A 13854-nucleotide genomic window follows, 5' to 3' on the forward strand; every position below is an offset into this window, starting at 1 on the left:
TGCTCAGCAAAATAGGGAGTGTTGTCTCTGGTACAGCTGAGATGGCCTCTGTCCAACTTGATGCTGGTAGGAGCCAGGTAGGGTGACCAAACAGCAAGTGTGAAAAATCGGGACGGGGGTGGGGGGTAATAGGAGCCTATATAAGAAAAAGACCCAAAAATCGGGACATCTGGTCACCCTAGAGACAGGTAACACTGCTTTGCATTTCTCTAGCACCTTCCCTGAGAGATCTCTGTGGACATTGAGCCAGTCTTGTCCCATGCCTTGCCTTCCTATGCCATGGGGTCTTTGCCGATCGGGACACCGAGGCACAGAGAAATTGAAGCTTGCCCAGTGCCCCACAGGAAGTGGGACAGAGCCTGAAATAGAACCCAGGTCTCACACTGCTCAGTCCTCAAGCCCGGCCTTCCTCTTTAGGCTACCAGGAGGTTATATTTCTAAGCTGTAACGGGGAACCTAAGCATTGTTACCTGCTTTGTCTGGAGCTGGCATTGCTAGCTCCTAACCCTCTTCCACCTGCTCTTGTTTGAGGGTTTAGTAACGCTATCAGCTGGGCAAGAGAATCACAAGAACCCTGAGCTTGGGGACTGGCCGGGGTAAAGGACAGGCAGGCAGAGCTCTCCCGGAGCTTGGTTTTGAGGTTTTAAATGCTTTTCAGTTCACATTTGAGCAGCCTGCCCCTTACTCAGGGATTAATATCAAAGGGCGTCAAGTGCGGAGTTGCTGGGTTTAAGGAGAAGGATTACCAGGCTGTTTCTGTAACCTGGGCTATTGAGTCTTACCGCTCATGTGACATGCCGTCAGATTGCCAGAAGCAGCTACACAAACGGTCACAGATCAGTCCCAAATGGCACTAGTGTGACCCCACGTGACAGCTGCCAGAAAGAGGGAGGTGAGGCTCAAATTGCACCCCTCCCGCTGAGCTTGGGCACTGCAGTCAGGTGCACGTTGTGCAATTCCGAGGACTATAGACGCTGTTCGGCAATCCCTGCGAGGGGGGGCGTGGGAGGGTTGACAGCATTTCCTGGCTTCTGGCTGTCATCACTGCCTTACCTAATGGCCGGGGGTTTCCTCTGGATTTTTATGGCCCCAGTAGGTGGGAGCAGGGAGGGAGGTGGAGTGCAGTCCATAAAACAGCAAGCGTGTGACTCGCCTCTTTGAACTCCACCTCTGCCAGGTCATCTGGAAAAAGCCAGGCAGTGTGGATGGTTAGGTGGGGCAGCTGCTGGGACAGCTGAGTTCATTCAGCACGGGGATTCTTTGGAGCCACCAAGCTGTGCAGTATTTAACCATGTGATTTCCCCCACTTCCCCCTCTTTTTTTTGGTACAGTCATGTGTTGTCCCTTATCTCAAAGCAGCTTGTAAATTCCTTGCGGGAGGGACCATGTCTTCCTGTGTGTCTGTCCTGCTCCTAGCATGCTGGAGCGCTAACCTAGGCCTCTGGGCTGCTGCTGCATGAGGGCGGTGGATTTAGCTCCACCGTTCCTCACGTACTTTTCGGCTGGGCTTGCCACTCGAATCCTAAAACTCGTTCATTTCAGCCAGCCTTTAAAGCAGCGGAGCGCTGACTGCTTCATTCGTGTTTCTGCAGCACTGGGGAAACGTGCTGTGCTATTGAACCCCTGCTGCTGTTCGAAAACCTCTTGATCTCGGAGCTGCACGTGCAGGAGGGGGGAGCCCCCTCTGTTACCTATCCGTCCCCCCTTACCACGTTGTGGCTTTTTCTCTCCCCCCACCCTATAGGAAACGCCAGCTGTCGCCCCAGTCCAAGAGTTCCAGCAAAGTCACAAGCGTACCAGGCAAAGCAACCGAGCCAGGCCCAACAGCTGCAAGTGCGAAATCGGGCAAGTCCAGCACGCTGTCGCGGCGGGAGGAGCTCCTGAAGCAGCTGAAAGCCGTGGAAGACGCCATTGCTCGTAAACGGGCCAAAATCCCTGGGAAAGTATAGTCCAATGTGTGCAGAGCTCTGTCTCCACCTGGATTCGAGACTCTTCCGTGTTTTTATAAATAGTATACAAGCGGCCACTCTGGATTTTGCAGTTCTGTCTGATTTTGGCTGCAATTCTTTTTAAAAATTTAAAAAAAAAAAAAAAAAGTTTGTCAGCTGAAAAATCCCACAGACGAGACGACTCACTCTGGCTCCTAACCCGTACGGTGGAGAGTCGGGGGGTAATCCCCTCTCTGCATCAGCCATGCAAGACAGACCGAGCCGGCACCGAGATGGAGGCCCACACCGCCACGTTTTCCCTGTAAATTATGCACAGAGGACTCCAAATTCCAGCCCTGTCGGATACTTTCACTTTCTCTCTCTCTCTCTCTCTCTCTCTGCCCTGCCCTGCCCTCCCCTCTTTGCTAGCCATAAGTTGTATTCTTCTAGTTAGCCTAGCTGTGTGTTGAGTGTCTTCAGCAATGCAGTTCTATATACTGTGTAACGAGAGAACCGAAAACCGCTGTGAACTACTGGCAACATCATCTTTTCTCCCCTGCCCCTCCCTCCCCCAGGAACAAAAAATATATATATATTCTTGACTAAAGTCTGATTGGGAACTATGACCTGTCTTTTATTTTAAGCATCAGATTGTTTTAGTTGATTTAAAAAAAGAAAGCCAAGGTATTGTTGGGATGTCTGTCTGAGGAGGGTCTTTTTTTGAGGGGTCTCCCTGAAATAAAGTATTTTGATAAACAGTTCTTCCTATCTATTTTGTTCTCTTAACGATCCCAGTGTGGATCCCTCACTGTGGTCTCTGGGCACCTGCCCTCTTCTCTTTGGGTGTTTCTTCCCTCTGTCTGTAAGCTTCTCAGCCAGGTTGACTTCCCTGTGTAGTATAGTGCGGTCAGATGACAGAGCCATTTAATCTTCCAGTGTTGGCATTGCTGTCGCCAAGGTTTGTCTGAATGTGAGCTCCTGTCACGGCTGGGCTGCTGCTTAATGTTACATTAACATCCTAGTGCTGGCACATCTTGTGCTCTGGAGCTGTTTCTGGAGGCTCCTAATGCCTTATAAACACTGGGCTCCAGCCAGAACTTCCGTTGAAGACCAGCTGCGTTGTTTAACCATGGCAGAACTCCCATCAGGAAGGTAGCACTATCCCCATTTTCCAGAGGGGGAAACTGAGGCACAGGCACACAGTGAAATCCCCAAGTTCACAATAGCAAATCCGTGGTAGAGCTTTAAGTGCATCCCAGACCTGATGGTGCTTTGGCCAGTCCTTTAACCTCCAGATTGTGCTTCCTCTCCTGACCCTGCTGTACTGCTTCGAGAGCTAATTTGATGTTACAAACTTAGCATTGTCGGTGTTTGCTGCACGATCAAGTAAGGGGTGAAGGACGTCAGACGAGGGAGAAGCCACCACTACTTCTAGTGGTGAGCAGGGATCGTAGGACTCCATTTGCCAAGGAAAAAGGCAGAATTTGCATTTTTACAGGGAATTTTTTATTTTTACATTTTGTGACAAAACATACCCTAGAACCCCGTTTATCCAAGCCTCCATTATCCGGCTCTCCGTATTAACCAAACCACCAGCTGCCCAGATCTGACCAGGGGTGGGGCTGACCACCCGAGGCCTGCCGCTGTCAGCCCCGGGTGGCTGGTGGTTCAGTTAATACAGAAAGCCGGATAATGGAGGCTCCGATTACCAGGGTTCTGCTGTCTGTCAATAAAAGGTGTTCAACAGATACCTCTCTCTAAACATTCAGTGTTTCATTTTAAATGTGGGAAAACATGGATTTTCGTGGTTTTTATAGGAGAATTTTGTTCTCTCAGAAAACTAGGATCCCTGGTGGTGAGCTGTGATGTAATGGCAAGTCAAAGGTGAGGGGCCTTTACATCCAAGGCACTAGTACAGTGATACCTAGGTTTCATTGTGAGATGAAACTCAGAGCTCAGCCGCGCACAGACCCAAAAGAACACACAGGCCAGGAACAATAATTCAATCACTGGATAGCCCTTCAGCTGGGAAGTGAGAGTCTCCTGCACGTCTGCCACTTTCACCTGACTCTCAGCACTTGTACTAATGACAATAACAAGTATCGTCACAGTGGCGAGATCAGGGGGGAAGACACCAGCCTTCTGGAATCAACTCCTGGTTTTCCCACCTTCCCCAGCCCTACGTTAGAGGGTTTGGGAAGTAGGCCTTGCCAAAAAGAAAAGGCCTGACTTGGTGCTTGGGTATCTTGCCTGGTAGTGCCACTGGGAGGGGAGCATGTTCCCGAAGCTGGTGGTGACCGGTGTTAAAGGCATGGGGCTGCACCTTTCCCTGTATCTTCAGCCATCGCTGGGAGGCCTGGCTCGCTTTCCCCAGAGCAAGTGCCGCATTCTTAAACTTCCAGTAGCATTGCTCTACCTTGACTTTCCTAACCTAGGGGCAGGAGCGCATATTTCTGACAGAGTTAGCTGCTGAAACCTTGCCATTTCCTGGGGACGGTAGCAGTCTGGCTTGAGTCAGCAGTGACCTGTCCAAGGGCCACTTATTTAGAGGTCATAAACCTGCTGGTTTAAAAAGGGTTAAGTACAAAAACTGTGCATGCTTTGCAAAATGGAGCATGCTGGCGGCATGAGGTGGATGACTATTTGGGCTTGAGAGTCCCAAGTAAAACGCCTGGTAAGGGTGCACCCCACCTTTGTGACCTGGAATTGCTGCTAAATAGCTCTCTGCTGTGGGCCCTGCAGTTTAGAGGCCCTTGTACTCATTTTCATTTGCTCTATGCTGCCTGTCTCCTGGGATCTGGCAATGCAGTCTAACCCCCGGATAAGCCTCCAAGGGGACCGGCTACAAGGATCACTTCGGATTTGTTTCTCCATCAGCTTGATTCTGTGTGCATGCCCCTAATGCTTGGTAATGCTTTCTAGCCCTCGCTCCCACGGCACTTTAGAAAGGTGAGCGCACATCCTTCCAAAGCACAGACATCAATGCCCTTCCCCTCTGCCCAGAGCTGGAACTGGACCACCCGGTCTGCAGAGTCTCTCTCCCCCAGATGGTATGTAATGGCCGTAAGACATGGAGTCTAACGGTGCAGAAGTCAGTGAGCGGGCGGGGGTGGGGGGTTGCTTGGCCAGAGTGCTGAGAAGCAAGCAGCTGCATACCAGCCGGGCAAAGGTTTGCCGGCCTCTCTGGATGAGCAAGTTCCTTCGTTGGGGTGCAGACATGGGCCCTTTGCTCCCAGGCATTTCAGAGCAAGTTTCGGAGAGCAGAGGGGGTAGCAAACCCTCTCCCCCAGGAAAGCAGGAGATGGCTTGTTTGGGTATCGCCTCCTGAAAGGGGGCTGGGACAAAGCGGAGCAGCTCCACCCCACCGTTCAGGAGTGGCTGGCTCCCAGGGGTGGCCCTGGGCCCAGAGACCTCGTGTCTGAGCAGCCTGAGTCTATTGACGCTAGGCCTGAAACTCCCGGGGATACTAGGGGGAGCCAAACCCTTGCTGTGTCTCCCACAGTGCTCGCTCCTTGGCGTAGCCCCAGCCATTTAAAGCCAGGGTTCAGCCTTGTCTCTCTGGCACCCATCCAGCATGTGAATCCAGCCAGGCGACGGCCCAGGGAGCAGCCCACACAGCGATGCCCCTCCGTCAAGAGAGTTGCAGACTGGATGACCTCAGCATGGTTCCCCCCCCCCCATCCTTGCTCCCCGTTCGAAAACCTCTGCTCCCACATTAGGTGAGATCCCAATCTCGGAGCCCCCCCGGCCCCCCTCCTGCCCACAGAACTCCCTTCTCTTCCCCCTGGTGCCCCTTCAGGCCGCGTTTGACATGTAACGCCTGGAGTGGCTGGCTCCAGCCTCCCGCGCCAGGGCATGTCAGCCAGGAAGTCCCTGGGCTAGCGGCCGCCTCAAAGGCGAGTTTCGCATTCTTTCCATGCTGCGTTTGTTTCATGCCTGCACTGAGCCTTGCCAAAGGGCCGGGGCCTCGTGACGGTGGAGGTGTGTCTGCCACTGGCCCTGAGGTCGGGGGGGCAAGGCACTGACTTGTGTTTTAATGTTTGCTCCGATGCGGGCCCTGCTCGATGCCCAGGCCGCTGGGTCCCAGGCCCATCAGCGGCTGCAGCTGCTCTCAAACCCACGCCCGCCAGGCTGGCCTTTCACATGTGCGTGGGCGAAAGGTATCACCTGTCAGCCCTTTCCTGTGTTACCCAACTTGGGACTTCTCACCTTGCTTCAGCTCCCCACCTCAGCAGCCACCGAGAAATGGGCCACTTGTTACACGGGGCGGTGACGTCCTTCGCCGGCTCTGCCGCAAGGGGTCCGGGGCCTCCGGCTCGCTCTGATTGGCTCGGTGCCGCTGGGACGTGGGCGAGGGGCCAGCTCTCTGCCCGCCGAGCCCCACGCTGCTGCCAGCTGGAGGCGCCGGGGCTTATACCCTGCTCCTGCCTGTGGTCACCTGCTGCCTCTCTCCCAGACTGGGGGTGCTGCATTTATTCCTGTAAACAATTCACCTGCACGCACAGCATGGAGTGGGCACAGACCGGGGGCAGGCCCCTTCCCTGCTGGCACCCAGGGCTGGAAACTCTCTCTGGGAAGCACAGACTCCATTTGGCACCAAGCAGCTGTCTTTGGCCAGGGGGTGGGGGTGGGGGTCTCACCTGCTCAGTGGGCAGGTTAATGAGAGTTGCCCCCCCCCCATCACTCTGCTGTTCTCCCTCTTTCCATTCAGTCAGGGGCCCCAGGGAGTCCCTGCAAGGAGCCGTGGCCACGAAGGTGCTGGGCAGTGCTTTGCAAAAATTCCTAGGCTGCTTCCCCTGCAGAAGTCGAGGGGAGGGGGAGGAATCTTCAACGCCAGGGGCTGGATCTCCTCTCTGCTGCGGGGCTGGAAATAGTCCGGCTGTCTCAGCCCTGCTCGGGGGTAAGGGAAGAGTCGTAGGGACACATCAGCTTGGGGAGGGGGGAGTGCAAACAAAGCCGCAGGCTTAGACCCAGAGAGTTCAGGGTCTGAGATATGGGGTCGTGGGAGGAGCTGGACAGAAGGGCAACTGCCTGCCCCTTCCCCTGGTAGCGCTGCCCACCGCTTCACCCTCCAGCCATGGAACTGGGGGTTGCTGCTGCCTGGCGGGGAGACCGAGAGAGAGGCATTAGGAGGCACCGAGGGAGGGCCTGGGAGTCATGCCTCGCTGTTCCCGATGCCAAAGGCTGCATTTCAGTATGCAGCCCTGGCCCCAGGACAGCCCTGCAGGCACCCGCCCAGGGGTGCGCAGAGAGCCCCAGGCCCGCGCTGAGTGAACCTGACGGTGGGCACAAGGGCAAGGGACTGCTCCCTCCCTGTCTGAACCCGCGGGTGCTGCCCGGTACCTGGAAACCCTGGTTGCCCAGCCCCACTCTCCGGGCAGCGCATGGCCTTGGGGCTCCGGCCGAGTCCCGCCCCATCACCACGCAGCGGGGCAGGGGGCCGGGCTCAGCCACTCAGCGAGGCTCCAGGCCAGATTGCGTCCCAGCCGTTGGTGGCATCGGGGCCGGTCCCAGCGAGCTGCAGTTGCCCTGCTGGGCGTGGCCCAGCGAGCTGCAGTGCGGCATGGGGGTTTCCCCTTAATCCCGGGCCAAGCCGGCAGGAGCATGTGACAGCCATGGTGAATGAGTGACTCCAGCGCATGGCAGCAAGGAGCAGCGCCTGGTAAGGCCGGTTTGCAGAGAACCCGTGATCCAGCCAAAAGTTCAGAGCCTGCTTTGCGGGTTGACGTTTCACCCAGTTGTGGCTGCATGTTAACCCTTCCACGGCTGCTCTGGGGGGGGGGAGACACCCCATCTCTCCGGCATCTCCCGGTGCTGCCCAAGTGCCACCTCGATCAGGCAGCCCGCACGTGTCCAACGCTGCCAGTGCCACGTGGTCAGGCCTTGGGGCATTATCTTTGGGGAGGGGGCTTGACTGAAGAGATGGGGCCTGTTCCAGACGTGGGTTAAGGGCACCTTTGAGGCCTGTGCCAGGTGCCCTTGGACAAGTCACTGCTCTGTGCCTCAGTTTCCCCATATGTGCAGCGCTTTGAACATCCCGGATGTGGACTGTACAGCGGCATTAGCTGACTGGCTCCCTTTGCCAACTCTGACGCCTACCGCGTGGCTGAGAGTGTTGCCCCAGGGAGGGATTACAGCTGAGAACGAACCAGCAGACCCGGTGCAAAGGAGCTACTGCTAGCTTTTTAATGCCAAGAGCGTTCCCCTCGGGCAGGTCTCTTCCTGGAGAGGTGTAAGATGAGCAGATCCTGCATCATCTCATCCTTGAGGCAAGTATGCCACCCAATCAGGCACCCGCCCACACAAACCCGGACCCCTCTGCTCTGGGTGCCCACCAGGTCCCTAGCAGAGCGTCAGCTAGCTCCTCCCAAGTGGCAGTCTCCAAAGCCAAGGGGGGAAATGTCAGCCAGCTCATCCCAAGTGGCAGTCTCCAAAGCCAAGGGGGGAACTGAGCCGTGGGACACACACGCACACACACACACCCCGCAAGCTCAGCTGGGGCATCTCTTCCTCTGCCTCCCGAATCAAACACATGGTCCCTGGGTCAAGCTCTAGAGGGAGCCACATGTGGGGAACAGCAGGGAGATGGCAGCCTGTAAAAAGAAGGACTCCCCCACATTCCCCCAGCTCCCTGCCCCGGGCCACCTCGCCCCGCAAGTGCTGAGCCAATGATTAACAGATTGCAGAATAAAGGAAGAGAGACTCTTACAATCAATTAGCCACTGTCCTGCTCCTGCCCAAGAGGAAGTAGCCGAGGTAAAATGGGAGGAGGAAGAGAGGTTGAGTGTTTGGAGTTTCCAGGTGTGTGTACATCACCTACACGGTCACTATATAAACTCAGGCAGCCAGAGACCTGGCCAGAGAACACCTGTCACTGCACCTACCACCCCTGAGGGCAGGAGCAGCCAGCCTAGGGAGAGCCACAGAAGAGAGCAGACGCTCTGCAGCCTGAGGACGCATCACCTGCTCCAAGCCACTTGGTCTTCCCCCTCCTCCATGGACTCAGCCAGCGTGGTAAGGCGGCTGCCTCGGCCAGCTCTTAGCCAAGGGATTCCCAGCACCTGGGCTGGCTCGGCACCCATGCCAGTGCGGCCCTCCTGGCACACTGTTTGTCAGGCAATGGCCAGGAAGGCTGAGTGGCAAAGGGGGTCAGCAGTTAAGCAGAATAAGGGTGGGTGGGCAGGTCCATAGCTGGCTATGCTCACACTGTAGGGTTGTGTAGAGCTGTGTGTGTACATATGTATATATATATACACTGTGCGGGTACATACAGAAGCTCTGTGTGTGTGCATGGTGGGGGGGTGTACATATATACACACACTGTTTGTGTAGAGCAGTGTGGATACATATATATGCTTTGTGTGTGTGTACACATATACACACACTATGTGTAGAGGTGTGTGGGTACACATATAAGCTGCGTGTTTGTGTGGGAAGGGGGTGTACAGCCCTACACACGGTATGTTTGTATAGGCCTGGGGGGAATATGCACAGTCCATTGTGCGACTGTGTGTGTAGATGTTTGTGTAGATAAAATGTAATGGCAGCTGTGACTGTTCTCCGGGCCTGGGGGGTGGGACTGTATTGCCCCAGGACTCAGGCTCATGGGAAAGCCGGCCATGATTGCAGAGGGGAGGGCGTTTTCTGGAGGTGTCCCCCGGGCTGTCACGGGACGTCCCTCCTGGGAAGGCTGCTCGTCTGCAGGCACTTATCTCCCCCCCGTCCCCCCCCCCGTCTCTGTCCATCAGGGGGTGCTGTGCGCCCTGCTCCTTCTCTCGCTGTCGGCCGGCCAAGCCCAGGGGCGGTCAAGGGACCGTCGCAACCACCACCACCACTGCTTCAGCCAGGAGGAGCTGCAGGCCGGGGAGCTGCCCACCCACTTTGTGAGCAGGACCATGAAGTGGGACCGCTACGCCCCCGTGCAGCTGGTGCCGCACCTGGAAAAGCTGCAGCAGGACGGAGGCCAGAGACGCAAGCGCCAAGTAGATGGTTGCCCAGCTCTGCAGCTCCAGGCTACCGTCAACAGCGAGCCCAATGAGCGCTCCCTCTCTCCCTGGAGATACCGGTAGGCCTGGGCCGCCCCTGGGTGGGCAGGGTTTGCATGGGGAGGAACCTTAGACAGTGAGACCTGGCAGCAGTCTGTGCCTAGCAGGCTTGAGTCGGGGTTGCACGGCCTAGTGATCTCAGCTCTCCTGGGCTCGAGGCTCAGCCTGACCCCGCCACCCAGCGTGACCTTGGGCACACCTCCTCCCCTGGCTGTGCTTCAGTTTCCTCTCTTGGGCACCGGATGCCGTCTGAGCATGGCAGTCGCTGGTCTTTTTCATTCGAAGACCAACCGGCTCCGTATGAAAATCCCCAGTAGGGAGCGAGGGCTGATAGGTGGAAAGGTTCCCGCGGCAGAACAAGGGTTGTGCGTTCTCCCCCACACAAAACAGGAGCAAAACACTCCAGTCCCACTGCTCCCCAGCCAGGGAGCCACAAAGGAACGGACAATTGCTAAGGAGCGACTGATCTGTGGACTCCCCGGGGAGTCATAGGAACCCCCGGTTCAGAGAGAGACACACAGGGGATCTCTGAGAGAAAAAGATCATTGTAGCCCTAGAGCAAATCTCCCCAGCTGGTAAATCTCTGCAAGAGAATTGCAGAACAGAAGACCTGTTTATGTTTACACCTTGTCCATCCCCTGCAGCCAGGGCAGGCTTGGACCCCTCTCCTGGAGCTTAGCGCTGATGCACCATGAACTACTGTCTCCCTTCCTGCCCTGGGAGGGAGGTATTACTGTCCCCATTTCACAGATGGGGAAACTGAGTGCCCAAATGCTCATCAAAACTGTTTCCTTGGGTCCATCCAGTGGAAACAGGCCTTAAATAGACCCCGAACGAATCCCCAGATAGTGCAGCAATGTGGAACTATCTACTGAAGGTACTTCCATGGCCCTATCCCCAGCGCAGCTCATGTATTTATCGTCATGCACCCCTGTGAGAGTTATCCGCATCGTACAGGAGGGCCACTGAGAAGCTAAGTAACTTGCCCAAGGGCACGCAGGACGTCTGGGGCAGAGCTGGGTGAATGGAGACACTTGCAAACATGGCATTGGGGCTGGACACCCGCAGCTCTCACTGACATCCATGGGGCATGGAGGGTGGCCAGCTCCTGTGCCCCCCAGGTCACACAGGGGAGTTTCAAGCTTGTGGCACCCTGTTAAGGTGCCAGCTGAGCTCTGAGCATGGCAAGGCAGCCAGGGAGGCTGCTGCCAGTGGGAGATGGGGTTGCATTAGCTCTGCCTTTCCCAGAGTGTGGCGTGACCCTTCTCCTCTCCCGCAGCATCGACGAGGATGAGAACCGCTACCCGCGGAAGCTGGCCTTCGCCGAGTGCCTGTGTACCGGCTGCATCGATGCCAAGACGGGCCGGGAGACGGCCTCGCTCAACTCCGTGCCCATGCGCCAGACCATGATGGTGCTTCGCCGCAAGCCATGCCCGCACAGTGCCAGCCCTGGGACCTTTGCCTTCGAGATGGACTACATCAAGGTGCCGGTCGGCTGCACCTGTGTCCTCCCCCGGTCCAGCGGCTGAGCAGATGTGACAGGTGCTGGAGCAGCCGAGCTCCTGTGGAGCCAGCTGGTTTCCAGCATGTCAACCCCAGACCCGTAGTGTGACCATGTCACACAGACCAGTATGTTTGTTTTAAAGCACTTACTTACTATTTATTTCAATTGTAGGCCCTATGGAACCAGTTCCATGTTATTAGCGAGACCAGCCCCCAACCAGCTAGCTGTCCTGGGATCTGGATTCCAGCTTGCCACCTGGTGATCCTGAAATCCAAACCGTCAGCTGCCCAGGTTGAGCTGCAGGTGCTTTGCAAGCTGGAAATGCAATGAAAAGAGCTGTGAATCCTCATGCTTCAGGGCACCACCTGACTGCCAGCTAGAGGGGCCAGGAAGGAATTTTCTCCTTGCTAGAGTTTTGCACAATTAGGTGCATCTCTTGGGAGGCGAGCGGGAATGCATTTCTTCCTCTGAAGCAACTGGCATTAGCCACAGGCCACTAGCCTGTTGGAGGGCTCATTCTAATGCTCTTGTGTTTATTACAGACCTCATGCCTGGCTGGCCCTGCCTCCTTCCCCAAGGTAGATAGAGGGTGACAGGAGGAGGAGGGGTCATATGGAGGTAGGCGAGCACGCCCGCCTTGCTGATTGCACACATTGTGCCGGGCACTGCCTCCGGGTGCTCTCTAACAGAGAGCATGCCAGGGCTCTTCTTTGTGTGGCTACATTTGTCTTTAAAAAAAAAAAACCCCAAAACATATGAAATTCCAGCCAGAAAAACCTGACAGTAAAGGCTGCACAGTGAAGCAATGGCAAAGCTGGGTTGCCTCCATAGCCTTAATTCTGCCCTGCAGAAAGCAGTGCATACTGACGAGCATTGTCCTTGCTGCTTTACTCTGCAGCCTTAAGATGCTCTGTGGGCTGGGGTCTCACATATACTTTCCTATCAAACCCAAGCACGTTGACTGGCCAACAAGCTGTGAAGTGGGGCGATCAGCCTGTGCTCTGCGCATTCCCAGCCCCTTGGGAGACCTGCAATACCCTGCAGCCGTCCTTGACGCTGCAACGCAGGGAACCATGGGCTATTTCAAGGCTGCGTCCAGCCCAGATGGCCCCCAGCTAGGCCGAAAGGGGTCGGGGCCAGCCAGCCTTGATGCTGATTCGTTCTGTGTATTTATTGATTATTTATTTATTTCTATTTGATGGGAGATGCTGTCCCCAGAGATGAAGGTGCTGGCTCCCTTGTCACCGAGAAACATTTTCTTTGGAAAAACACTGAGCCAGATCCAATCCCCTGGCCTGTCTCATACTAGCCACAGCCTGAAGTCTTGCATTGGAAATCAGGCCTGCCAAGTGGGACACCAGTGAGGTGTTCTGGCCATGCTGACAGGAGGCTGCTGGCTCTGGGCAGTGCTTATGTTCCCTCATGAGCTTCAAAATGCCCCTGCAAAGCAATCCCTGTGGCTCGCGGCTTGTAAAGCATGAAGCAAGTGGCCACGTTTTGCTCAGTGCCCACAGCACCAGGCCAGCCCAGCATCCAGCTGGACCCAAGACTACACACCAGCAGGGCCGTTTCCTTTGCAGCAGCTGCTGCTGTTGTTTCTGAACGTGGCTGGGGGGGCGCTCTCCCCAGGGCCAGCCCTCCAAGCTCCACAGCTACCGGGGAAAATCTATTTATTTAAGCTCCATGTGTCCTTATTGTGAATTCTGGTGAGTATGTGATAATGCCTAATTATTATTATTATTTATGCCAAGCCATTGTTATTTATTGTGTCCCTGTTAAGCCACCCTATTTAATATTGCCTGGATTTGAATGTTCCTGATTTGTTGAAAGCATCTGTTGTTCCTGGGATGTAATTTCTCTGGTGTGGAAGTGGGAGAAGTGCCAGCAAATAAAGTTTTATGTCTCTATGGAAAGCGTCCAGGGCTCAGCCTTGTTTGTTACACGACTCTTTGGCCAGTGAGGTTTGGGGTGAGTTGGAGAACTGCTGTTGTCATTTGGGGGGGAGGCGGATCTAGCAACTCTACCCAGGTTGTGAGCTCAGCCGCTGGAACGTGCTTCTGGCTGCAACACCCTGTGCCAGTGAGTGGGAAAGGCAGGGGTCTGAAAAGGAGAGAGACGGCTCAGGCCTAACAAAAGGGGCGACCGAGGCAAGCCAAGGGCCGTGCCTGATGAACAAGGAGAGGAACGGGCCCAGCTTGGTGTGCTGGAAACCCAGCCTAATTAGGGAATGAGCTAGAGGATGGGCTATTCCACCCAGTGCGAGACGGGGGCGGGCAAAAGAGCGATCCAGACTCCCGGGCTAGTCTCCTGCAAGGGCAGCAGGCCTCTGGGTCAGCCTGTCCTTCATCGGTGCATTGAGCCCACAGCCCAGCACTGA

The 13854-nt window shown here is 55.6% G+C and overlaps 2 protein-coding genes across 9 annotated transcripts in view; both read left to right on the plus strand.

Moving 5' to 3' along the window:
- The window catches only part of ZC3H18 (zinc finger CCCH-type containing 18), a 58862-nt gene extending 56273 nt beyond the window's left edge, over positions 1-2589 (plus strand). For 6 of the 8 annotated variants that reach the window (XM_074968897.1, XM_074968898.1, XM_074968895.1 and 3 more), the window contains exon 19: positions 1745-2588. In XM_074968897.1, the coding sequence (XP_074824998.1) occupies positions 1745-1949 (205 nt within the window). In that variant the 3' untranslated portion in view covers positions 1950-2588. Of the gene's footprint in view, positions 1-1744 lie in introns of all 8 variants that reach the window. The other 2 variants (XM_074968899.1, XM_074968900.1) reach the window with 2 other exon arrangements.
- A 6335-nt stretch (positions 2590-8924) lies between these two features.
- On the plus strand, positions 8925-11502 carry IL17C (interleukin 17C). Its single transcript, XM_074969209.1, has 3 exons — positions 8925-8942; positions 9677-9993; positions 11253-11502. The coding sequence occupies exons 1-3, from the start codon at positions 8925-8927 to the stop codon at positions 11500-11502; spliced, it is 585 nt and encodes a 194-aa protein (XP_074825310.1).
- The last annotated feature ends 2352 nt before the right edge of the window (positions 11503-13854 follow it).

Source organism: Natator depressus, chromosome 12, assembly GCF_965152275.1.
Source record: "Natator depressus isolate rNatDep1 chromosome 12, rNatDep2.hap1, whole genome shotgun sequence".
Classification (NCBI taxonomy): domain Eukaryota; kingdom Metazoa; phylum Chordata; order Testudines; family Cheloniidae; genus Natator; species Natator depressus.